The following is a 26182-nucleotide window of genomic DNA, read 5'->3' as shown; positions in this document are numbered from 1 at the left end:
GGGATGTCATCTCTGTTGTGCTGAAGCTAGAGCCTGGGATGCCTATTGTGGCATAGATCCCCTACTTAGATCCCCCCACTCCTCTGGGAAAAGCTTCATACATTTAAGATTGCTCCTGGCCATGAAGTGCTATGGCTGGGAAGTGGTTTTTTTCCTCAGAAGAAGTATACATCTGACTCCTCCACCCCTGTCAGTGTTGTCCCTTGCAGTGGGGGTTCTTTTTATACAGCTTCCAGATATCTTTCAGAGGACATTGTTTCAGGAGTAGTTGTAGATTTGTTGTGTCTCTGGGAAGAGGCGAGTTCAGAGTCCTCCTACACCACCATCTTCCCAGGATCCCCAAGAGAATTTTAAATATTGCTGAATACTGGTAATGCTTACCACCTCTATGATGTGCCTCCAAATTAATTCCTTTTTATATGTCTTACCTGAGTTTTGTTGGGCTTATTTATGGTAAGGAAGGATGTCTTTCATCAGTTCTGGAAAATTCTCAGCTAATATTTTTGAAATATTGCCTCTGCTCAATTCTCTCTCTTTCTTTCTGTGTCTCTTTGTCTCTGTGTTCCTCTCTTCCTCCCCATAATTCAATTTAACTTATGTTAAACACCCTTGCTCCATTTTACGTGTCTGATCTTCTCTTCTGTATTTTTCCTCCTTTTGTTTTTCTGTGCAGCATTCCAGATAATTTCTTCTGACTTATTATTCACTTCACTAACTCTCTCTTTACCTGGGTTTAATATGATAAAAATTTTAATTTCAATAAATATATTTTTCATTCATAGAAGTTATCATTGGGTTTCTAAAAAATGTTTCCATGCATTTTTTAGTTCCTTGAAAATTCTTCAAGACTGTATTTTTATTTCTTTAAATATATAGTATACATGGTAGTTATATAGCCTAGTATTCAATGTATTGAATATCAGAAGTCTCTGTGTCTGCTTCAGTAGTTTCTCTTGGTTCTTGTTAATGGACATTTGTTTCTTTGTGTGTCTGTTTATTTTTGACAATGTATGGGTTACTTTATTTATAAAAACTATTCATAGAATTAATTTGAGGCCTAGGATGAAAGTAATTTCCTCTAGAGAGTGTTTTACTTTTATTTTTCCATGATTTTATGGTATTATCAGTTATGGACCACCTTAATGTAAGTGCAAAAATTGATATTATCTGGGCAATCCAGAGATTCAAACTCTGAATCTAATTCTATATAAAGTCACGTCTATTCAACTGGTGTTTGGCTTTTTGTGGAGAATGTCTTCTGTTAGATATCTTATCTGGGTGTGAGTTTGAGACTTGATTTATGCCTCCTCACCATCAAAGGCTATAAAAAACCACAGTTTCTTGGATAGGCTAATGCCTTCACCTTCCTTGCTCCTGTATCTCAATGAATTTCTAATTTCCCTGTAGACTTGGCCTGAATTTTCCTTCCCATGTCTCAGGACTTTAATACTTTTAAGATAATTTTTAGTATATTTTATTCTACTATTTATTTATTTTTAGCAGAAGAGACAGCCTCAATAACCAAGCCTACTATTACTGAGAAAGTCTCCAGGAAGTTTTCACAGTAATGAAATCATCTTCTTGTTTGTCTGTCACCAACTAGATATAAGCTACCTGAAGGCAAGAACATTGTCTTATTATTTTATGCATTTATAGCACTTAGCACAGGACCTGCCTCCTAATAGATAATTTTAGTATTAGCAAAAGTAGCTTCTTGTGTACTTTTAGGAGCCCATTTCAATTCTTTACTCCCACCTCAATGTCAGACTTTTGAAAAACTCTGAGTAAGCTACACAGGCTGTTTCCCTTCTTCCACTGTCTCATCTACCTCCTTCCCATTTATCTTTATTTCCTTTCTGGTGAGAATGGACCTCCCCAGGTGCTATGGACTAAACTGTGCCTCTCCAAATTTCACATGGTGAAGCCCTAGCCCTCAATGTGACTGTCTTTGGAGATAGGGTCTTTAGGAGGTAATTAAGGTTAAATGAGGTCATAAGGGTGGGGCCCTAATAGAATAGGATTGGTGGCCTTATAAGAAGAGGAAGAGAGAGAGAGAGCTCTCTCCCTCTCTCCCCATGCGCACACACTGACGAAAGGCCATGTGAGCCCACAATGAGATGGCGGTGGCTTATAAGCCACGAGAAGAGGTCTTAGAGTGAAAACTGCCTTGCCAGGACCTTGATCTTGGACTTCCCAGCCTCCAGAACTGTGAGAAAATAAATAAATTTCTGTTGTTTAAGCCACCTAGTCTATGGTATTTTCTTATGGCAGCCTGCCTGAGCAGAGTAATGCACCAGGATTCTTTTCAAGTTTAGCATCTTCCCAGATGTTTCCTTCTTCAATACACCACTTCTATTTTCCAGAGTGGAAGCATATGGAGCCAGGCATAGACCTGAGCAGTGTGAGTGGGTACCCCCAAAATCAAGTTTTGCTTAGATGATAAGAAAATATTCTCATTTTGCTGACCCCAATTCAAAGCTAATGGAGATGATTCTAGTACCTCAGGAAACTCACTTCTGTATTAGTGACAGGAGCACAGGAACCTCAGCTACTGGATGAGAACATGGTGTGATGAGAGAGGTGGTTTGGGTCCCAGTTTCAGGTAGGAACAAGGTCCAGAATTGGTCACCGAGGAAGAAGTCTTATTTGGATAAAGCAATTAAACCACTCATATTAATCTTCAGCAGGTCTACCCTGCTGTTTTCTGACTCTGGAAGGAACTCCTAAATGGGTCATATATTGCTGTACAACAAATTACTGCCAAACTTGCCACTTAAAACAACAAACATCTAGTATCTCATAGTTTCTGTGGGACAGGAATCTGGGCATGGCTTATCTGGGTCCTCTGCCTCATGATCTCTCACAAGGCTGCAATCATCTTAAGGTTCTACCGGGGATGAATATCACCCAAATTTACTTACCTAGATATTTTGAGCATTTAGGCCTTGGTGGTCTGTTTAACTGAGAGCCTTAGTCCCTTGCTGGCTGTTGGCTAGAGTTCTCCCCTAGTTCCTTGTCTTGCGGGTCTCTCCATACGCAGCTCACAACACAGTGCCTGGCTTCATCGGAGCAAGCAACAAGAGGGAAACCAGAGTCTTCCTGAAACCAAATCTCTTAAGTGACATCTCACCACTTTTGCCAATTCCGGTTGTTAGATACATATTAGTAGGCTCAGCCCACATTCAAGTGCCGGGGTGGGGGGCAAGGGAGAGATTACATAATGGCATGAATACCAAGAGGCAGGAGTAATCAGGACAATTTAGAGGCTGCTTACTACAGTGTTCTGTTGCAAAGCTAGATGAGAGTGCTCCCTATTAGACAGAGAAGGAGAAGGACGATTCCTCCACTGGCCTCATGGCCATAAACTGTAACTGAGATGGGGAAACTGGGTCCCTACAAGCCTTAGGCATATCTACTGGGAAGGCAGCATCCAGAGTCCTCTGAAGCCCTGTCCTCAGTGGCGTGCCTGGAGCTGGGTCCTCCTGGCTTGTGAGAAATAATTGTGTATATCTCTTCCCAACTCCATGTTCAACGATGCCAACCTTGGTAAGTTAAAATTTGCCATAGTGGGAATATTTACACCACAGAAATCAACAAATGCTATACAGCAGGGATTTTTTTTTACCCCAAGAGAACTCGGTTTTTAATACTTACCAGCACACCACTACATAGTCTTCTAAAATCTCTCCTGTGTCCTCTGTTCTGTGTCTGTGTCTCTCTTGTAGCTGTGGAGCTGAGGCTGAAGAATGGAAGCCACCACTGTGAGGGGAGAGTGGAAGTGAAGTACCAAGGAATATGGGGGACAGTGATTGATTACATATGGACCTTGGAGAATGCGGCTGTGCTGTGCAGACAGTTGGAATGTGGAGATGCTGTTGGTGCTCCCAGAGGGGCTCATTTTGGATCAGGGGTTGGGCCCATTTGGCTTGCATATCTTTTTTGCAATGGGACAGAATCAACTCTCAGTGACTGTAGCCATTCTGATTTTAAAAACTATAGTAATTATGACCCTTCCCATAACTGGGATGCTGGAGTAGTGTGCTCAGGTAAGGCCTGTTTGGTCTGGTAGGGGATCTTCAGCAGGAATTGCCTGGGTCTCTTTGCCAGAATAACTGTGAGAATACAGGATCACAGCCTTTAGAGCATACGTGGGTGAAGACCAGTCACACAGTGATTCCTAGAACATTAGATACTCAAGTGAGCATAAGGATTTGCTTGGCCCTAGACAGTAAAGGCTCCAGACCGTCTTATCACTGGGTCTTCAGATCTCTGGTGTGTCATAAGAGGTAGGGAGGTGGGGTCAAAATTTTCTTACAGATACAATGGCTGGGTTGTACCTGTATGAAATAAGTGTCATCATGATAACTGTTTTGTATTCTTTGATGAAATGGTCATTCAGGTGCAGCCACAAAAGGAGTCTTTGAAGAGGCACAGAAACTCTAAGTTTATTATACTCAGAGATCCTAGGAAGACAGAGTCAATTAATGCCACAAGGGGGCCACATAGTGGAAGCACCGAGGGACCAGGCTCACCCAAGCAAGTGGGGAGTCAAGAGACAGAGTGAAGACCTGTGGCCAAATGACTATATTGGGGGTCAGGGTGGAGTACACAAGCAAAAGGCCTGAGGGAATTTCATTGGTGAGTTTGAATGTCACTAGGTTACACTCAGGGGAGGGCAAGAAGGGGGACTTCTGGCAGATGTCAGCCTTATCACATTGGTGCACCTGGTCACCTGGGTAGGGTGCTCACAGCCTATTTCTGGGGATGTTGAGGCAACAGGAAAATATAAAGTTTTAAAATTTACAGTACAGTAGCTGGAGCAAACAAATACCAAGTTCAGTGAGGCCAAGAGAACCCGAGGTGGCATATAAGAAGTTCTCAATTCTGTCTAAGTGTGTTTGACCTGTTCCAAGGTGAGGCAGTAAAGACAGCAATGAAACTAGAGTGTGAATGGATGGTCTCCGTATTTGCCAGAGATGTTTCCAGTTGTTATCACAATCATTGATGAAATAGTCAAGACACTAATGCCATCAGAACAGCTTGACTTGAAGAAGATGTTATAAATAACACAGGGAATTCCCTAAGGTAGTTGGTTGGGTCTTAGATGTGATGGTGGGACAGGTGGAGATCTGAGAATATTTACAGTAGGTCCTTAGCAGCTTGACAGCCTGATTGCATAGCCAATCACCTCTTTCATGAAGAAAGATCACTGATCATGGGGAAGATCACTGGAGAAATCATCTTTTCCAGTATACCTTCTGCATGTGTTTGATGATACTAGTTGAGGCCACCAAAAAAAATTTTTCATTTTTAAGCTACTTCATTGAGGTATGATTAACATAGAAAAAGCTGTACATAATTGATGTATACAACTTAATGAGTTTGGAGATAAGTATACATCCATGAAATCCTTACAACAATCTATGCCATAAACCTATCCATCACCTCAAAAATTTTCTTCCATCCTCTTTATTGTTATTATTATTAAAATAATTATTTTCAAGTGGCATTTGATTTTCAGTTAGGAATTTTTGTTTTAAGAAACCTGTTTTCTGGCATTTCCTTCTGGTAACATTCCTTATTGTCACAATGTTCTAATCATGATACCAATTGCAGATAAGCTTGTGGAAACACTCCAGGAGGCCCTGCCTTATTTTGATGAATCAGTATTTGAGTAAAGATGGAGTGTATGATATTGGAACTTCCAATGTTATCATCTTAAGAAAATTGATGCCCTTGCTATTAGTTTCAGTTAAGATGCTTTTAAGAATAAGAGTTTGAGAGTGCTATGGCATCTAAACATTGATTTTGTTTTTTCTCCCTGACTATTGTTGCTCTAATTTAAGCTCTCATATTTTATGAACTGTTCCAGCTTTCTTCTACTAATCTCTTTGTCACCAATTTCCTCTCTCTGGTCTGTCTTTTTTATATTTTCAGAACATATTTTAGTGACGTGAGGGTAACTCAAAGTAGTGGTGATGTACCATACACATAGATAAGAATACAAAAGCATTTCAAATCAAAACTACAATGAGATATCACCTCACACCTATCATAATGGCTAATAATTATCAAGACAAGAAATAACAAGTGTTGGAGAGGATGTGGAGAAAAGGGAACACTCACATACTGCTGGTAGGAACGTAAACTGGTGCAGCCACTATGGAAAACACTATGGAGATTCCTCCAAAAATTAAGAATAGAACTACCATGTGATCCGGCAATTCCACTGATGGGTACTTATCCAAAGAACATGAAAACACAAATGTGTAAAGATATATGTACCCCTATGTTCATTGCAGCATTATTCACAATAACAAAGACTTGGAAACAACCTAAGTGCCCATCATGGGATGAATGGATAAAGAAGATGTGGTATATATACGTAATGGAATACTATTCAGCTATAAAAAAGATGACATCTTGCCATTTGTGACAATATGGATGTACCTTGATGGTATTACGCTAAGTGAAATAAGTCCGACGGAGAAAGTCAAATACCATATGATCTGACTTATGAGTAGAAGATTAAAACAAAAACAACAACAGCAAACAAATACATAGATAGAGAGATTAGATTGGTGGTTACCAGAGGGGAAGGGGGGAGGGAGTAGAGCAAAAGGGGTGACAGGGCACATGTGTACAGTGATGGATGGTAATTAGCCTTTGGGTGGTGAACGTGATGTAGTCTACACAGAAATCGAAATATCAAATGTACACCTGAAATTTACATAATGTTATAAACCAATGTTGCCTCAATAAAAAAATAATAAATAAATGGTAAAAGAAAGAAGAAAGAATTGGAAAACATGCCTTTTCAGTTTTTAAATTTAAATTGAACTCTTGGAGTGTCTTCTTCTCAATTTTAGGAAAGGGGTATGGAAGAGAAATTTCAGCTTCTTTAGTAGATTGTTGGGATTGGAGTATTGTGTTTAGGAGAAATCCAGAGGTAGAAACAATGACCTGTGAAGACTACAGAGGGACTTGTTTGAAATAAAGAGGGCACTTCAGAGGCTTCAGGAGAAAGATTTGGGAGGGGCTTCACACATTGAGAAGGACTACAGTACTGAAGTACGAAATGGTAAGGGGATGAAGATGCAACTAATTGCAGGAGGGGAGGTTGGAGACTGAAGATCCATGTTAATTCATGTCTTCACTACAGCTTCTGTTTTAGACTTCCTTCCTGATCTCATTTCTTCCCTCCCTCTCTTCCTATATCTTGATGTAGGAGTAGTTGCTGAGCTCTGCAGAAGTGGCACTTGAAGCTTGAAATTTTCTTTTGGGAAGGTTTTATAATTTATGTATTCTATTTCTTTCACAAGGACTACTCAGATTTTCCATTTCTTTTGTATCAGTTTTTGGTAAGTTTTGTTTGTCAAGTAATTAGTAATTAGTTTTCAAAGACTCAGCCCATTTTACATAATTTTTTCAAATTAGGGTAGAATTTGTTCATATCTCATTATCTTTTAAATGTCGGTAGGATCTATAATGGTATCTTTCTTTTCATTCCTAATATTAATTTGAGTATTCATTCATTTTTTTCTTGATTGGTTTTGCTAGAGGATTATCAGTTTTATTATTCTTTTGAAAAGAATCACCATTGACTCTGTTGATATTCTTTATTGTGTATTTGCTTTCTGTTTCATTGATTTCTATTCTTAGTTTTCATTCTTCTTTTTTGGTTATGATTTGCTGTTATTTTTGTAGATTCTTGAGATTGAATCTTAAACTGTCTACTTTCAGGTTTTTTTTTTTCTAATGTATGCATCATGGAAGCATCGAGGCTCTAAATTCTCTTCTAAGTACTGCTTCAGTTGTATCCCACTAATTTTGATATTACATGATTTCTTTTGTATTTTATCATGATGAAATGTTTATTGTTTCTCTCTGAATATATCCTTTGTCCTATAGTCTTACTTTGTCTGATATTAACATAGATACTACAGCTTTCTTTTATTAGTGCTTGCGTGGTGTGTCTTTTTTTACACTTTTAATGTGTTTCTGTGTTTACATTTAATGCACATACGTTTGTGAGGACCGCATATAGTTGTGTCTTACTTTCCTCCAGTCTGATCGTCTTGCTTTTATTTGGACTGTTTAAATAATTTAAATTTAATGTAGTTATTGATATGGTTTGGTTTAAGTCTACTAGCTTATTTGTCCTATGTTTTCTTTGTTTATATTTGAACACTTAAGCATTTTTTTCGTATTCTATTGGCTTTTTAACTATATCACTTTTTAAAGATTTTACCATAATGTTGAAATTATTACTGTTTAATCACAAAAGTGATGTTATATCACTTAACATATAATGTAAGGTCACAGTATACTTCCTATTCTCTGTTCTTGTCATTTGTGCTATTGCTCTCATACATTCTACTTATAAATGTGTTATAAATCTGATAATACATTGCTGTTAATTTTGCCTCAAATGTTCTATTATTTAAAAAATGAGACAATGTGTTTAATTTTTTTTACCACAGATTTATCATTTACAGCAGTCTTTATACCTTTGGGTAGATCCAAGTTTTCATCTGTTATCATTTTCCTTTAGCTTGAAGAACTTTCTGTTACATTTTTGTGTAGTGGAGGTCTGGTGGCCTCAAATTCCATAATCTTTTATCTGCTGTTTATTTTTATTCAGTTTTGAAAGGCATTTTCTCTGGTGACTGAATATTTGGCTGGCATTTTCCTCCCAGTATTTTTTTATGTTGGTTTTGTACCCTGCAACTTTACTGTATTCATTGATTATTTCTAATAGTTTTTTGGAGGATTCTTTAGGGTTTTCTATATATAGAATCATGTCATCCACAAATAGTGACAGTTTTACTTCTTCTTTTCTAATTTGGATCCCTTTCATTTCTTTTTCTTGCCTAATTGCTCTGGCTAAAACTTCCTGTACTATGTTGAATAAGAGCAGTGAAAGTGGACACCCTTGTCTTGTTCCTGTTCTCAGAGGAATAGTTTTCAGTTTTTCACTACTGAGTATGATGTTGGCTGTGGGTGTGTAATATATGGCCTTTATTATGTTGAGACATTTTCCTTCTATACCCATTTTATTGAGAGATTTTATCATAAATTGATGTTGGATCTTGTCAAATGCTTTTTCTGCATCTATTGAGATGATTGTGTGACTTTTATTATTCATTTTGTTATGTGGTGTATCACATTGATTCATTTGTGGATGTTGAACCATCCCTGCATCCCTGGAATAAATCCTACTTCATCATGGTGTATGATCCTTTTAATGTATTGTTGTATTTGATTTGCTAATATTTTGTTGAGGATTTTTGCATCTATGTTCATCAGCGGTTTGGCCTGTGATTTTCCTTTTTTGTGTTGTCTTTGTGTAGTTCCGGTGTCAGCATAATATTGACCTTGTAGAATGAGTTAGGAAGTGTCCCATCATCATCAATGTTTTGGAAGAGTTTGAGAAGGATAGGTATTATCACCTTTAAATGTCTTGTAGAATTCACCAGAGAAGCCATATGGTCCTGGTCTGTTGTTTTTGGGAAGGTTTTTGATTACTGTTTTAATCTCTTTACTTGTGATTTGCATATTCACATTCTCCATTTCTTCTTGATTCAGTTTTGGGAGGTTGTATAAGTCTAAGAATTTATCCATTTCTTCTAGGTTATCCAATTTGTTGTTCTATTGCTTTTCATCATATTCCCTTATAATCCTTTGTATTTCTGTGGTGTCCATTGTAATTTCTCCTTTTATGTTTCTGATTTTATTTATTTGAGTCTTCTCTCCTTTTTTCTTAGTGAGTCTGGCTAAGGGTTTGTCAATTTTGTTTCTCTTCTCAAAGAACCAGCTCTTAGTTTCATTGATCCTTTCTATTGTTTTTTTAGTCTCTATTTTGTTTATTTCTGCTCTGATTTTTATTTCCTTCCTTCTACTGACATTGGGCTTTGTGCTTCTTTTTCTAGTTCTTTTAATATAGTGTAAGACTGTTCAATTAAGATTTTTCCTCTTTGTTGAGGTAGGCCTGTATTGTTATAAATGTCCCTCTAGTGCTGCTTTTGCTGCATCCAATAAGTTTTGGTGTGTTGTGTTTTCATTTCCATTTGTCTCCAGGTATATTTTGATTTCTCCGTTGATTTCTTCATTGATCCAATAGTTGTTAGTAGCTTGTTGTTTAGTCTCCACATATTTGTGACTTTATTAGCTTTTTTCTTGTAGTTGATTTATAGTTTCATAGCTTTATAGTCAGAAAAGATGCTTGATATGATTTCAGTCTTCTTAAATTTGTTGAGAGTTGTTTTGTTTCCCAAGGTATGGCCTATCTTTGAGAATGTTCCATGTGCACTTGAGAAGAATGTGTATTCTGCTGTTTTTGGATGGAATGTTCCATATGTATCTATTAAGTCCCTCTGGTCTAATGTTTCACTTAAGACCACTGTCTCCTTGTTGATTTTCTGTGTCAATGATCTATCCATTGATGTAAGTGGGGTGTTAAGGTTCCCTACTATTATTGTGTTACCGTCAATTTCTCCCTTTAGGTCTGTTAATAGTTGCTTTATGTACTTTGGTGTTCCTCTGTTACGTGTGTATATATTAATGTGTTATGTCTTCTAAGTGGGATGTCACTTTTATCATTATATAATGCCCATCTTTGTCTCTTATCTTTTCCGTTTTGAAGTCTGTTTTTTTCTGCTAAAAGTATAGTACACCCATTTTCTCTTGCTTCCCATTTGGTTGGAGCATCATTTTCCATCCCTTCACTCTGAGCCCCTGTTTGTCTTCAAAGCTGAGATGTGTTTCCTGGAGGAAGCATATTGTTGGGTCTTGTTTTTTAAGCCATCCAGCTGTGTCTTCTGAGTGGTGAATTCAATCCATGTGCATTTAAAGTGATTATTAATATATGAGGGCTTAATACTACTATTTTATCTTTTGTTTTCTGTTTGTTCTATATTTACATTCTTTCTTTGTCTTTGTGTTTCTTTCTACCATTCCAATTACGCGATTATCTATGATGTTTTCCTCAGTTTTCTCTTTGTTTATGATTTGTGACTCTGCTCTGATTTTTTGTTTTTGTGGTTACCATGAGGTTTGTATAAAAGATCTCATAGATGAGATAGTCATTTTTCTGGTAGCCTCTTATCTCCATTAGCCTATGCAGGTTCCATAATTTTCCTCTTCCTCTTCTTTGTTGTTGTTGTCTCAAATTATTCTTTTTTGTGTTGTGAGTTTGTGACCAAACTGAAGTGTTTATAGTTATTTTGATGCTTTCTTTCCCTTTATCCTTTATGTTATAATTAAATGTTTACTGACCTATTCTGATATAGAGTGGACATTTTCTGATTCTGTCTGTCTATTTATATCCATGCTCAAATCTTTGTAAACCTTTGCCTTTTTGTTTCAGGTAGGAGGGCTCCTTTCAACATTTCTTGTAAGACAGGTCTAGTGGCAATGAACTCCCTCAGCTTTGTTTATATGGGAAAATTGTTATTTCTCCATCATATCTGAAGGATAGTTTTGCTGGATAGACTATTCTTGGCTAATATTTTTTGTCTTTCAGTATTTTGAATATATCATTCCACTCTCTCCTAGCCTGTAGGGTTTCTGCGGAGAAATCTGATGAAAGCCTGATTCAGGTTGCTTTTTAGTTATTTTCTTCTCTTCTGCTGACTTTAATATTTTTCTTTGTCATTAACTTTTGACAGTTTTAATATTTGCCTCGGAGAAGGTCTTTTTGCATTGAGGTAATTAGGAGTTCTATTAGCATCATGTACTTGCATGTCCAGTTTCTTCCCCAGGTTTGGTGAGTTCTCAGCTATTATTTCTTTGAATAAGCTCTCTGCTCCTTTCTCCCTCTCTTCTCCTTCTGGGATACCTATAATCCTTATGTTACTTTTCCTAATTGATTTGGATATTTCCTGTATAATTTCTTCTTTTTTTTATAATCTTAGTTCTCTCTCCTCCTCCACCAGAATCATTTCTAGGTTTTTATCTTTGAGCTCATTAATTCTCTCTTATATATGCTCTGCTCTATTTTTAATACTTTCTACTTTATTTTTCATCTCATTAATTGTTTTCTTCATCTCCAGAATTTCTCTTTGGTGTTTCTTTTTTGGAGTTTCAATCTCTTTGGTGAAGTACACCTTCTGTTCATTAATTTTATTCCTGAGCTTGTTGAACTTTCTGAGTTTTCTTGTAATTCATTGAGTTTCTTCATGGCAGCTGTTTTGAATTCTCTATCAGTTATATTGTAATTTTCTTGACTTCAAGTTTGTTTTTTGGAGAGTTGTCATTCTCTTTCTGTTCTGCTGTGTTACTGCAGTTCTTGATGGTGTTTGATGAATTGATTTTCTGCCAGTGTATTTGTGGTAGTAACCACCTTTCTTATTTGAGTAGGGCTTTGGTTACTTTGGTTCTGAGCTGCTTCTGGTTGTATTTGAGATCCTGCCCTTTCCTCCCTCCACTGCCTCTGCTAGAGGCATCATCAATGACCTCCTTGTGCTGCTTGTGCTTCTGAGGTTGCTGATGCCTTCCTGCTTACAATGTCACTGTAGTCTCAGATGTAGCCTGCAGGGTCACTAGGTGACGAGCACTTCCACTCCTTTTGGGGTCGCCTGGGTCTCATATTCCTCCATTGGCTTTCTGTGGGCTCTCCATAGGCTCAGATGCTGCTGGCCTGTGCACCACCTGCACTACTGCTCCTGGGTTGTCTGGTTGTGCTGGCTGCACCACACCAGGGGCACTGGGTTCACTGGTGTTGCTGTCACTATTGGGGGCCCATGGACCCAGGGCCTTGTATGCAGCCCCTACTGCTGGTGGAGTCAGTGTTGGGGGTGCCACCACCAGGGGCTAGGTCACCGGTTCTTCTGTGGCTTTTGAAGCCTCTGGTCACAGGTCCTGTCTGTCACTGCTGGGCTGGAGCAGAGAGAGAGGGAGAGGGAGGCAGGGAGAGGTTATTGTTTCTACTTGCTCTTGCAGCCTCTGGTCTCTTGTGCTAGCTGGTGTGTTTTGAAAACTCAGGTCAGGAAGACCTACCCTAGCTGGGCAATTCTGAGTTTTGTATACTGTCCCCACTGTTAGAAAGACCTGGCCACTGCTAGGGGAGGAGGAAGGAGTCCATGCACTGGATCTGCTGTGGGAGTGGTGGGCACCAAGGTGTACCTGCTATTTCGGCTTCTGCAGTGCTTGTTCACAGGTGCAAGTGCTGGATCCACTGGGGGAAGGGCACGGACCAAGGCGTGCCTGTTCTTTCTGTCCCTGCAGTGTCTGATCACTGTAATGCACATCAGATCCACTAGGGGAGGGGCAGGGACTAAGCAGTGCTGTTTGGGCTCCTACAGTTTTTATACGCAGTTGCATGCATTGGATCCACTGGGAGTTGGACAGGGACCAAACCATGTCTGTTGTTTCCACTCCCGCAGCAGCCATTCACATGTACATATAATGGTGTGAGTATCCCTACCCTGGATCATTGCCACCAGGGGACGGGGAGGGGGCTGCTCCCCTAATTCCATTACCTCCTGAGGGTCTAGTACACCTGCGTTCAGATGTATAGATGCATGGATCTCTTAGGCATCTTGTTGTGCCGTGTAGGGAACCCTCTGTTGGTCAATGGACATCCAATGGGTTGTAATGTAGGGGGAAGTAACAAAGGGAATAACTCACTCTGCCATGATGCTGACATCACCTCCATCCCCCCAGTATTTTAAAGACATTTTAACATTGTCATTTGGCTTGCATTGCCTTGAACAAGAAGTTGGTATTACTTTTCTTTGTTCTCTATATAACGTGTCAATTTTGCTCTGGCTGCTTCTAAGACTTTTTTCTTTATCACTGGATTTCAACAATTGTATTATCAAGTGCCCTGAGATAGTTTTCTTTATTTTTATCTTGTTTGGGTTTTGTTTAGTTTTTCGGATTGGTGAGTTTGTAGTTTTCATTAAATTTGGAAAAATTCCATCCATTATTTCTTCGAAAATTTTTTCTACACATCCCTTATTCTGAATCTCCAAGTACACATATTTTTATATGGTTTGATCTTATCCCACATGCCATTGAGTTTCCATTCATATTTTTCTGCCTTTTTTATTTCTGTGCTTCAGTTTGGATAGTCTCTATTGCTATGTGTTTAAGTTCACAATTTTTTTATTCTGCAGTGTATAATCTCTTGTTAAGTTCATCCAGATAATTTTTTTTTCCAGATGTTGTATTGTTCAGTTTGGAAGTTCCACTTAGTTATTTTTTTTTTTAGTTTTTTTTTCTCTCTGGTTTATTTTTGTGTTTCATAGAACATATTTATATTAGTAGTTTAAAGACCTTATCAGCTAATTCAATCATTGCTGTAATTTCTGGATCTGTTTTTAATGATTGCTCTTTTAAAAAATTTGTTAAGCATTACCTTTTTATTTTTTGGAAATTTTAGTAATTTTTTGATTAGATACTGGGAATCATTGGGCCGTCCTTTACCAGAAAAGAATTCTAGCAATAAATAATCATGAGTACACTTAGAAACCAGGGAATTGTACTTTATGAATTAAAAAATTTTTCCATTGTGTTATCTTTTATTTTCTTCAAAATATATTCCTTGGATGACCAAATGAGGAACTGTTACATTGATCTCCCTCCTTTAGTTTCAAAGCTTCCTGTGATCCCACCTTTGCTGCCACATCCCACACCCACACTCAGCTTCTACAGCAGTTGCTTCCCTTTTTGATTTTCTTTTTCATCCATCTTCATCTTTCAAGATTGTCTTTGCTTGTCTGAAGTGGGAGAAATGGGAAAGGATGGCAGGGTTAGGTGGTAGATGGGGGCAGCAAAAGGTGATGAAATATTCTAAAAATGTATTCAACAAGTGTTTTCCCCCAATACTATGTATTTTGTCTATACTGAGGCTTTTACAATTCAGAAGTCTCCAAATTATGGCTTGCTTGCTCTCTACTTCCTTCCTCTGACTCTACTTTTTTTTTTGGCAACATGCCAGCTTCATTTTTATATAAAATGTTTAATTTATAAAACATTGATGAAGGAGACTAAAGAAGATACGGATAAATAGAAAGACATCCTGTATTCATGGATTAAAGGAATTAATATTGTTAAAATGTCTATACTACCCAAAGTAGTCTATACATTTGATGCAATCCCTATCAAAATCCCAATGGCATTCTTTACAGAACTAGAAAAAACAATCTTAAACTATGACTATGTTGTTTGGTTTCTATGTATTTATGAATTTTCTTGTTTTCTTATTGTTATTGATTTCTAGTTTCATTACACTCTGGGCAGAAAAGATGGTTGGAATGATTTTGATCTCAAATTTGTTAAGACATGTTTTGTGACCCAGCATGTCATCTGTCCTGGAGAATATTCTATGTGTGTTTGAGAAGAATGTGTATTCTTCTGTTGTTGGGTAAATGTTCTGTACATGTCTGTTAGTTCTGTTTGGTCTATAGTGTGAGTCCCTTGTACACAGGATGTAGTTGAGTCTTGTTTTTTAATCCACTCAATCACTCTATGTCTTTTGACTGGGGAGTTTAGTCCATTTGCATTTAAAATCATCCTTGATAGGCAAGGATTTGCTATTGTCATTTCGTTATTTTCTGTCTGTTTTGTATTTCTTGCTTTTCTCTTCTTCTGTTGTTTATGGTTTGATGATTTTTCATAGTGGTATGCTTTGATTATTTTCTCTTTATGTTTTTTTAATCTTCTGTATCTTTTTTGTAGTTACCATGGAGCTGCATCAAACATTTTATAGTTATAGCAGTCTGTTTTAAGCTGATAACAGCTTAACTTCAATAGTACACAAAAACTCTATGTTTTACTCCCCGTTACACTTTATGTAATTGATGTCAGATTTTATTTCTTTCTATATTGTGTTTCCATCAACAAATTTCTGTGGTTATATTTATTTTTATTCTTTTTGGCTTTTAATTTATATACTAGTGTTAAAAGTGATTTGTGTGCCACCATAACAATATTACAATATTCTGTATTTCTTTTATATTTGCTTTTACCAATGAGACTTATACATTCTTTTTTTTTTTCTTAATTTTTTGTTTATTGCGGTAACGTTGGTTTATAACATTGTAAAAATTTCAGGTGTACATCATTGTACTTCTATTTCTGCATGGACTACATCATGTTCACCACCAAAATACTAATTACAACCCATCACCACACACATGTACCGAATTATCCCTTTCACCCTCCTCCCTCCCCTCTTCCCCTCTGGTAACCAACAATCCAATCTCTGTCCCTATGTGTTTGTTTATTGTTGTTATTATCTACTACTTAATGAAGGAAATCATGCGGTATTTGACCTTCTCCCTCTGACTTATTTCACTTTGCATTATACCCTCAATGTCCATCCATGTTGTCACAAATGGCTGGATTTCGTCGTTTCTTATGGCTGAGTAGTATTCCATTGTGTACATATACCACAGCTTCTTTATCCATTCGTCCCTTGATGGGCACTTAGGTTGCTTCCAAGTCTTGGCTATTGTGAATAAGGCTGCAATGAACACAGGGGTGCATGTACCTTTGCAAATTGGTGTTTTCAAGTTCTTTGGATAAATACCCAACAGTGGAATAGCTGGATCATATGGTAGTTCTATCCTTGACTTTTGGAGGAATCTCCATACTGTTTTCCATAGTGGCTGCACCAGTTTGCACTCCCACCAGCAGTGTATGAGTGTTCCCTTCTCTCCACATCCTCTCCAACACATGTTGTTTCCTGTCTTGTTAATTATAGCCATTCTGACGGGCGTGAGGTGATATCTCATTGTAGTTTTGATTTGCATGTCCCTGATAGTTAGTGATTTTGAACATCTTTTCATGTATCTGTTGGCCATCTGTATATCTTCTTTGGAGAAATGTCTGTTCAGGTCTTTTGCCCATTTTTTAATTGGGTTGGTAGTTTTTTTGTTGTTGAGATGCATGAGTTCTTTATATATTTTGGAGATTAAGCCCTTATCAGATGTATGGTTTGCAAATATCTTCTCCCAATTGTTAGGTTGTCTTTTCGTTTTGTTGATGGTTTCCTTTGCTGTGCAGAAGCTTTTTAGTTTGATGTAGTCCCATTTGTTTATTTTTTCTATTGTTTCTCTTGCCCGGTCAGATGTGGTGTTTGAAAAGATGTTGCTAAGACCGATGTCGAAGAGCGTACTGCCTATGTTTTCTTCTAGAAGTTTCACAGTTTCAGGTCTTACATTCAAGTCTTTAATCCATTTGGAGTTAATTTTTGTGTATGGTGTAAGGTAAGGGTCTACTTTCATTTTTTTGCATGTGGCTATCCAGTTTTCCCAACACCATTTGTTGAAGAGACTTTCTTTTCCCCAATCTATGTTCTTGGCTCCTTTGTCAAAGATTAGCTGTCCATAGATGTGTGGGTTTATTTCTGGGCTTTCGATTCTATTCCATTGATCTGTGTGTCTGTTTTTGTGCCAGTACCATGCTGTTTTGGTTACTATAGCTTTGTAGTATATTTTGAAATCAGGGAGTGTGATACCTTCAGCTTTGTTCTTTTTTCTCAGGATTCCCTTAGCTATTCGGGGTCTTCTGCTGTTCCATATAAATTTTAGGATTCTTTGTTCTATTTCTGTGAAAAATGTTGTTGGAACTTTGATAGGGATTGCATTGAATCTATAGATGGCTTTAGGAAGTATGGACATCTTAACTATGTTAATTCTTCCAATTCAAGAGCACGGAATATCTTTCCATTTCTTTGTGTCTTCTTCAATTTCTTTCAGAAATGTTTTATAGTTTTCAGTGTACAGATCTTTCACCTCTTTGGTTAAGTTTATTCCTAGGTATTTTATTCTTTTTGTTGCAATTGTAAATGGGATGGTATTCTTAATTTCTCTTTCTGCTACTTCGTTGTTAGTGTACAGAAATGCAACTGATTTTTGTATGTTGATTTTGTATCCTGCAACTTTACCATATTCGTTTATTACTTCTAAAAGTTTTCTGGTGGATTCTTTAGGGTTTTCTATATATAAAATCATGTCATCTGCAAATAGTGACAGTTTCACTTCTTCCTTTCCAATTTGGATCCCTTTTATTTCTTTCTCTTGCCTGATTGCTCTGGCTAGGACTTCCAATACTATGTTAAATAGGAGTGGTGAGAGTGGGCATCCTTATCTGGTTCCTGTTCTTAGAGGGATAGCTTTCAGTTTTTCACCATTGAGGATGATATTAGCTGTGGGTTTGTCATATATGGTCTTTATTATGTTGAGGTACTTTCCTTCTATACCCATTTTATTCAGAGTTTTTATCGTAAATGGATGCTGGATCTTGCCAATGCTTTCTCTGCGTCTATTGAGATGATCATGTGATTTTTGTTCTTCATTTTATTAATGTGGTGTATTACGTTGATTGATTTGTGAATGTTAAACCATCCCTGCATCCCTGGAATAAATCCCACTTGATAATGGTGTATAATCTTTTTAACGTATTGTTGTATGCGATTTGCTAGTATTTTGTTGAGGATTTTTGCATCGATGTTCATCAGTGATATTGGCCTGTAATTTTCTTTTTTTGTGTTGTCCTTGTCTGGTTTTGGTATCAGGGTAATGTCAGCTTCATAGAATGAGTTAGGGAGCTTCCCCCTCTCCTCAATTTTTTGGAAGAGTTTGAGAAGGATAGGTATTAAGTCTTCTTTGAATGTTTGGTAGAATTCACCAGGGAAGCCGTCTGGTCCTGGACTTTTATTTTTGGGGAGGTTTTTGATTACTGTTTCGATCTCCTTACTGGTGATTGGTCTATTCAAATTCTCCACTTCTTCTTGATCCAGTTTTGGAAGGTTGTATGATTCTAAGAATTTATCCATTTCTTCCAGATTGTCGAATTTGTTGGCATATAGTTTTTCATAGTATTCTCTTATAATCTTTTGTATTTCTGAGGTGTCTGTTGTAACCTCTCCTCTTTCATTTCTGATTTTACTTATTTGTGCCTTCTCTCTTTTTTTCTTGGTGAGTCTAGCTAAAGGTTTGTCTATTTTGTTGATCTTTTCAAAGAACCAGCTCTTGGTTTTATTAATTTTTTCTATTGTTTTTTTGGTCTCTATTTCATTTATTTCTGCTCTGATTTTTATGATTTCCCTTCAACTACTGATTTGGGGCTTTGTTTGTTCTTCTTTTTCCAGTTCCTTTAGGTGCATTGTTAGATTGTTTATTTGAGATTTTTCTTGTTTGTTGAGATAGGCCTGTATCGCTATAAACTTCCCTCTTAGAACCGCTTTTGCTGTATCCCATAAATTCTGGCATGTCGTATTTTCATTTTCATTTGTCTCCAGGTATTTTTTGATTTCTTCTTTGATTTCTTCGTTAACCCAGTCATTTTTCGGTAGCATTTTGTTTAATCTCCACGTATTTGTGGCTTTTCTGATTTTCTTCCTATAGTTGATTTCTAGTTTCATACCGTTGTGGTCAGAAAAGATGCTTGGTATTATTTCAATCTTCTTAAATTTATGGAGACTGGTTTTGTGGCCTAATATGTGATCAATCTTGGAGAATGTTCCATGTGCATTTGAAAAGAATGTGTATTGTTCGGTTTTTGGATGGAATGCTCTGTATATATCTACTAGGTCCATCTGTTCTAGTGTGTCGTTTAAGGCCAATGTTTCCTTATTGATCTTCTGTTTGGATGATCTATCCATTGGTGTAAGTGGAGTGTTAAAGTCCCCTACTATTATTGTGTTACTGTCTATTTCTGTTTTTATGTCTGTTAATAATTGCTTTATATATTTAGGTGCACCTACATTGGGTGCGTAGATATTTACAAGTGTTATATCCTCTTGTTGGATTGTTCCCTTGATCATTATGTAATGCCCTTCTTTGTCTCTTTTTACAGTTTTTGTTTTAAAGTCTATTTTGTCTGATATGAGTACTACTACCCCAGCTTTCTTTTCATTGCCATTTGCGTGGAGTATCTTTTTCCATCCCTTCACTTTCAGTTTGTGAGTGTCTTTAGGTCTGAAGTGTGTCTCTTGTATGCAGCATATATATGGGTCTTGTTTTTTCATCCAGTCAGCCACCCTATGCCTTTTAATTGGGGCATTTAGTCCATTGACGTTTAAAGTAGCTATTGATAAGTATGTACTTACTGCCATTTTTTAACTTTTTTTTTTTTCCTCAGTGTTTTAGTAGTCCTTCTCTGTTCCTTACTTCTTCTATACAGAATTGATGGTCACTTTAGTTTGACCTCTGTCTGAAACCTGTACTCTTTAACTACCCTCCTCCCTCCTTTTATGTTTTTGATATCATATCTAACCTCTTTTTTGTGCATTTGTGTCCATTACGTTCTAATCGTGGAAATAGATAATTTTTCCTATTTGTGGTCTTCTCTTTTCCCCTTAAATCAGTCCCTTTAACATTTCTTGTAACACTGGTTTCTTGGTGACAAACTCCTTTAATTTTTGCTTATCTGGGAAAATTTTGATCTCTCCTTCCATTTTGAACGATAACCTTGCCGGGTAGAGTATTCTTGGCTGTAAGTTTTTTCCTTTTAGCACTTTAAATATATCGTGCCATTCTCTTCTAGCCTGTAAGGTTTCTGCTGAGAAGTCAGCTGATAGCCTTATGGGGTTTCCTTTGTATGTAACTTGACATTCTCTTGTGGCTTTTAGGATTCTCTCTTTATCTTTAATTCTGGACATTTTGATTATGATGTGTCTTGGTGTGGGCCTCTTTGGGTTTATCTTGTTTGGGGCTCTCTGTGCCTCCTGTACCTGGATGTCTGTTTCCTTCCTTAGGTTAGGGAAGTTTTCATCTATTATTTCTTGAAATAGATTCTCTGCCCCCTTGTCTCGCTCTTCTCCTTCCGGGACACCTATAACACGGATGTTAGTGCGCTTGATGTTGTCCCAGAGGTCCCTTAGACTGTCCTCACTCTTTTGAATTCTTTTCTCTTTTACCTGTTCAGCTTGGGTAATTTCTTCTAGTCTTTCTTCCAGCTCACAGATCCGTTCTTCTGTATCCTCTACTCTGCTTTTGAGTCCATCTAATTAATTTTTCATTTCCAGTATTGTATTCTTCATTTCTGATTGGTTCTTTTTTATATCTTCCATTTCTTTGTTGACATTCTCACTGAGTTCATCTATTCCTCTCCCCAGATCAGTGAGCATCCTTAGCACTCTTAGTTTGAACTCTCTGTCGGGTAGGTTGCTCATTTCTGTTTCACTTAGTTCCTTTTCTGGGGTTTTGTCCTGTTCCCTTACTTGGAATGTATTCTTTTGCCTCCTCATTTTGCCTCTTTCCCTGTGCTTGTGTCTATGTATTAGGTAGGTCAGCTACGTCTCCTGCTCTTGGATAGGTGACCTTATGTAAGTGATGCCTTAGGAGGCTTCCAGTGTGCTTCCCTCAGTTCTCAATGTTCCAGGGGTGGCCCCTATGTGGGCTACGTGTGTCCTTCTATTGTGGCCTGTTAGCTCTCCCTATAGGCGCCCAGGGAGGCTGAGTTATGGTCCTGGCCAGCTGTTGTAATGCTCAGCTGCTTGTAGTTGTTGTGGGCCCTTCAGTCTCTTTATCAGGTGTGGGGAACCCCAGCACAGTTGGCTGCAAGTTCTAATACCACATTTGTGTTGCAGTATTTCTTTTAAGTGAGTAGGCCCCCAGTGTGGCACGTTGTTAGGCTCAGGGCCTTAGAATTGCTGTAAACCTCTAGCCTATTAGGTCTCTTGTCAGCTCTCTGAGGATTGCAGCTGGGTGGGGCTGCCCTCAGGCACAGGAGCACCCAATTGTTTCAGGCTTTGGAAGGTGGGGCAAACCTCCTATGTGGGTCTTTGAGAAGCACAAGTCTTCTGCAGCTGACAAGCCCTGTTGCCCACAGGCCCACACACAGTCGACACAGTCCTGCCCCGTGTGAGCGCCCCGACCTCCCCAAGCGGACCCAGTCTCTCCAAGGCGGGAGCCCCACACACTCCGCTACCGCCCCACACTCTCCACCCGCTCCTTGTGCACACCCTGCCCCGCTCAAGTCAGCTCAGTTGCCAGGCTGCAGAGAATCCAGTCACCAATCTATGCAGGCCCACACGTTGCCTGAGGGCTTGTTGTTGGTTGGGCCAGTCTCTATGGTGGGCTGCCTGCCCTGGCTGAGCTGGATTAAATCGGTGCTCTAGCGGGTGGAGCAGACCCTGGGCTAGCAGGTCTCAGGGAGAACTCCAATGGCGTCTGTGTCAGCATGCTCACACCAGGCCACAACAATGGCCGCCGCCAATGTCCCAGTCCCCAGAGAGGTCCCACCCCTCACCGAGATGCACTCAGGGCCTATTAGGTGAGTCTCTTGTCACCGAAGCACTGTGTACCTTTCTTTCTGGTGATTTTAGGGTGCTTTCTGGAACGGGTGAGTTTGTGTGTGGGCCCTTTAAGAGCCAGTTTTAGTTTCTTTGTGAACCGGGTTTTCTGGGGGTGCTACCCAATGCTTTAGTAGCAGGCACAGTCAGATATTATGCCACTGGTGTCGATTGTGCGGGGTCCACAAAATGCCCACAGTGGGGGCGCTCCCTGGCTCAGGACCCCGCGCCTCCAGGGAGGCTGCGTACCTGTGAGCCGCTCCCGGCGGCCGTGACGCTGGCAGCTTGTGAAGGCGGCGTTTTTCCTCTCCGGAAGGGAGTCTCTGCCTCTTCTACCCCAGTTAGGATTGTCCATTGTTGCAGGAGTTCCTCTTATCCAGTTTTCAGTTCTGTCTCAGGGGTAATTTTTCCACGAGTAGTTGTAAATTGGCTGTGTCCATGGGAGGAGGTGAGTTCAGAGTCTGCCTACGCCGCCGTCTTTACCGAGACTTATACTTTCTTACATGAACATACTTTTTGTTGTTGTTTAGCATCTTTTCATTTCATCTTGAAGAATTCCTTTTAGCACTTCTGTAAGATGGGTCTAGTGGTGATGAAATCCCTCAGTTTTTGCTTGACTGGGAAATTTTTTATCTCTCTTTACTCTTAAAGGACAGTTTCGCTGGTTAAAGTGTCCATTGTTGACAGTCTTTTTCTTTCAGCACTTTGGGTATATCATCCCACTCTCCTGGCTTGCAAGATTTCTACTAAGAAATCTGTTGTCAGTCTTACAGGGGCTCCTTTGTATGTGACAAGCTGCTTTTCTCTCATTGCTTTCAAAATTATCTCTTTGTTTTTGAATTTTGCTAATTGAATTTTAGTGTGTCGTGGTGTAGAACTCTTTCAGCTCTACCTATTTGGGAACTTTTGTGCTTCATATCTCAAGATGCCTGTTTCTTTCTCTAGATTTGGAAAGTTCTCAATCATTATTTTTTTTAAATGAGCTTTCTTATTCTCTTTTCCTTCTGGGGCTCTCAAATGTGTATATTATTTTGCTTGATGGTTTCCCATATATCCCATATGATTTCTTCACTCTTTCCCCTTTTTATGCCTCTACTTTGATAATTTCAAATGTCCTTGAAGTGTCTTTGAGCTTCCTGATTCTTTCTTCTGCATGATCAAATCTTGTGAAAGCTCTTTATTAAATTTTCCAGTTTAGTCATTGCATCTTTGAGCTCCAGAATTTCTGTTTGGTTCCTTTTTATGTTTTATATTTCTTCATTAAACTTTTTATGTTCATGTATTTTTCTTCTGATTTTGTTTAGTTGTCTATCTGTGCTCTCTTGTTACTCATTGAGCTTCATTATGACAATTATTTTGAATTCTTTGTCAAGTAGTTTGTAGATCTCTATTTATTTAGGGTTAGTTACTGGAGAATTATTAGTCTTCTTTGATGGCGTCATGTTTGCCAGGTTCTTCATGATTTGTTTAGGCTTGCATTTGTGTCTATGCATTTGAAGGAGCAGACACCTCTTCCAGTCTTTACAGACTGGTTTTTACAAGTTAAAGATCTTCCTCTGCCAGGTCCCTGTGCTGATAGGACTGCCTCCAGGATGATGGTCTAGCAGAGCTGGAGTCAGGTGATGTGGCTGCTGCCAGGTATGCTGTTGGGTCTATGGTCAGTGAGTTTCTTAGCAGGGACATTGATGGGTGTAGCTTCTGCTGGGTTCTTGGGTGGGCAGGACTGCCTCTGAAGTGTGGTAGAGTGGGGCTGGATCTGAGTCACAGGGTTGCTTCAGAGTCAACAGTCAGGTATGCATTTTGCTGTCCTCTTACCAAGGGCACCAACGAGCATGTCTCCTTCTGGGTACCTGGGTGCACAGGACTGCCTCCAGGGCCACAGTGGCAGAGGCTTGGAGCCAGGTGATAGAGCTGCTTCTGGGTTCACAGTCATGTCCACATTGCCAAGCCTGTTACTGGGGGCGTGGATGGGTATGGCTTCTCCAGGGTCCTTTTGTGGATGGGACTCTTGGTAGGACCATGGAAAAGCAAGGCTGGATCCAGTCCACAGCAGGCTGGAGCTGCTTTCAGGTCTGCAGCTGGGACCACAGTAAGCAGGCCTGCCAAGAGGCCATGGACCTAATTTCTCATATTGGCCCTCCTCAGTCTTTGGATCCACCATGGTTTTGCAACCTCCCACCTAGATCGAAAGGCTCTTGAAACGGCACTTTCATCCACGGATGGCTGCCATATCATTGTTTCTGTGTAAGAATGAAGGTTAAGGACTTCCTATTCCACCATCTTGCTGATGTTGGATAGGAATAAGGAGTTAGCATAATGATAGGACAAAAATCAATTACTATCACTCCTTAGCATTTACTAAGACTCCTGAATCTCAAAAGAAAACCCTTTGGTAGGAAGAGAACAGCAAACTCAGCTGTCTTTCAAAGTCCCACTGAGAACTCAGTCTTTCCCCAGTTCATTGACATATCTTAGGGTTTCAAGAGAGATGGCTAGGACCAGCCTTTCCCAATGCTATAACTCTCTGAGCTTTCTTAACATCAAGACTTATCTTTCCAATTTAGGTCACCTAAGATATTTTTGGAATTTTTTGCTATCAAAAATTACCAGAAAAATAAAATGTGAAACCATAAAAATGGACTAGTTATAACAACAATATTTCTAATCTTAGACCATCAGTCTGTCTACAGGTTGGCATGCATTCAAGGATCCAGCCCTCATGGTTTTCCCCCTTCTCAGTCATTTGAGAATTGACTTCTGAGAGAGAAAGCTGATTAGAATTTGAGTCCCACAAGTCCCAGGATGGCTTTATAACCTAGTGTGACTGATAGATCTCTACCCTTTCATAGCCCATGTCCCTCCAGGTTGGTTCTGTTCTTCATACCTCTTCACTCAAGTTTGAATGCCCATGTATTGTGCAGTTTCCTCAGGCCCTGTAGATCCCAGGCCCCTAGATGAGGAATTCACTTCTCTAACCAACCTCAAACTATATGCTCCTGGTATTCAACCAGTCCAAATGATCTGTCTACAGAAACTCACTCATGGAGGTCCTATTCTGACACTGACTGTTAAATTCTCTCCCCATTTCCAATTACTGGGAAAAGAAAAGCTTTCACACTATTGTTTGTGACATGTTACTTCTAATTGCCAAGCCATGATTATGAAAATTCACTGGGTTTGTTTGTTTGTTTTCTCTTAGGATTTGTGCGTCTGGTTGGTGGGGATGGACCCTGCTCAGGGCAAGTGGAAGTGCATTCTGGAGGAGACTGGACTCCAGTGTCTGTTGGAAACTTCACACTTCCCACTGCCCAGGTCATCTGTGCAGAGCTGGGGTGTGGCAAGGCTGTGTCCGTCCTAGTAGATGTGCCATTCAAAGTGTCAGATGGACGAGTCTGGGCTGAAGAGTTCTGGTGTGAAGGGCAGGAGCCTGAGCTCTGGTTCTGCCCTAGAGTGCCCTGTCCAGGAGGCACTTGCCACCATAGTGGGGCTGTTCACATTGTCTGCTCAGGTGAGATGCAGAGCAGGACATTAACCTCCCTGCATACTCTGCTGGGGTAAGGAAAACATGAGATTTTACTGAAATCCTGTCTTCTTCTATCAGTGTACACAGAAGTCCGGCTTGTGAAAAATGGCACCCCTCAGTGTGAGGGACAAGTGGAGATGAATATTTCTGGAAAATGGAGAATGCTCTGTGCTTCCCACTGGAATATGGCCAATGCCAATGTTGTCTGTCATCAGCTTGGCTGTGGAGTTGCCACCTCTACCCCAAAAGGAGCATACTTTGTGGAAGGAGGTGATCAGATCTGGAAAGCCCAATTTCACTGCTCAGGGGCTGAATCCTTCTTGTGGAATTGCCCTATGACTGCCCTGGGCATTCCTGACTGTACCCATGGAAACACAGCCTCTGTGATCTGCTCAGGTAAGAGAGAGGGA

General features: G+C 39.2%; 1 protein-coding gene across 1 annotated transcript in view; it reads left to right on the top strand.

Annotated features, from left to right (window-relative positions):
• LOC101409095 (antigen WC1.1-like) overlaps positions 1–26182 on the top strand; it is a 67090-nt gene that overhangs the window by 14410 nt on the left and 26498 nt on the right. Inside the window, exons 2-4 of the mRNA XM_087442807.1 lie at positions 3726–4046; positions 25449–25757; positions 25851–26168. Coding sequence (XP_087298933.1) covers positions 3726–4046; positions 25449–25757; positions 25851–26168 — 948 coding nt within the window. The remainder of the gene's footprint in view (positions 1–3725; positions 4047–25448; positions 25758–25850; positions 26169–26182) is intronic.

This window comes from Ceratotherium simum, chromosome 17 (genome assembly GCF_057802395.1).
Source record: "Ceratotherium simum simum isolate JZ-2026a chromosome 17, ASM5780239v1, whole genome shotgun sequence".
NCBI classification, from domain to species: Eukaryota; Metazoa; Chordata; class Mammalia; order Perissodactyla; family Rhinocerotidae; genus Ceratotherium; species Ceratotherium simum.
The sequence above is the reverse complement of the archived record's forward strand: the minus strand, read 5'-3'. Positions and strand labels throughout refer to the sequence as shown.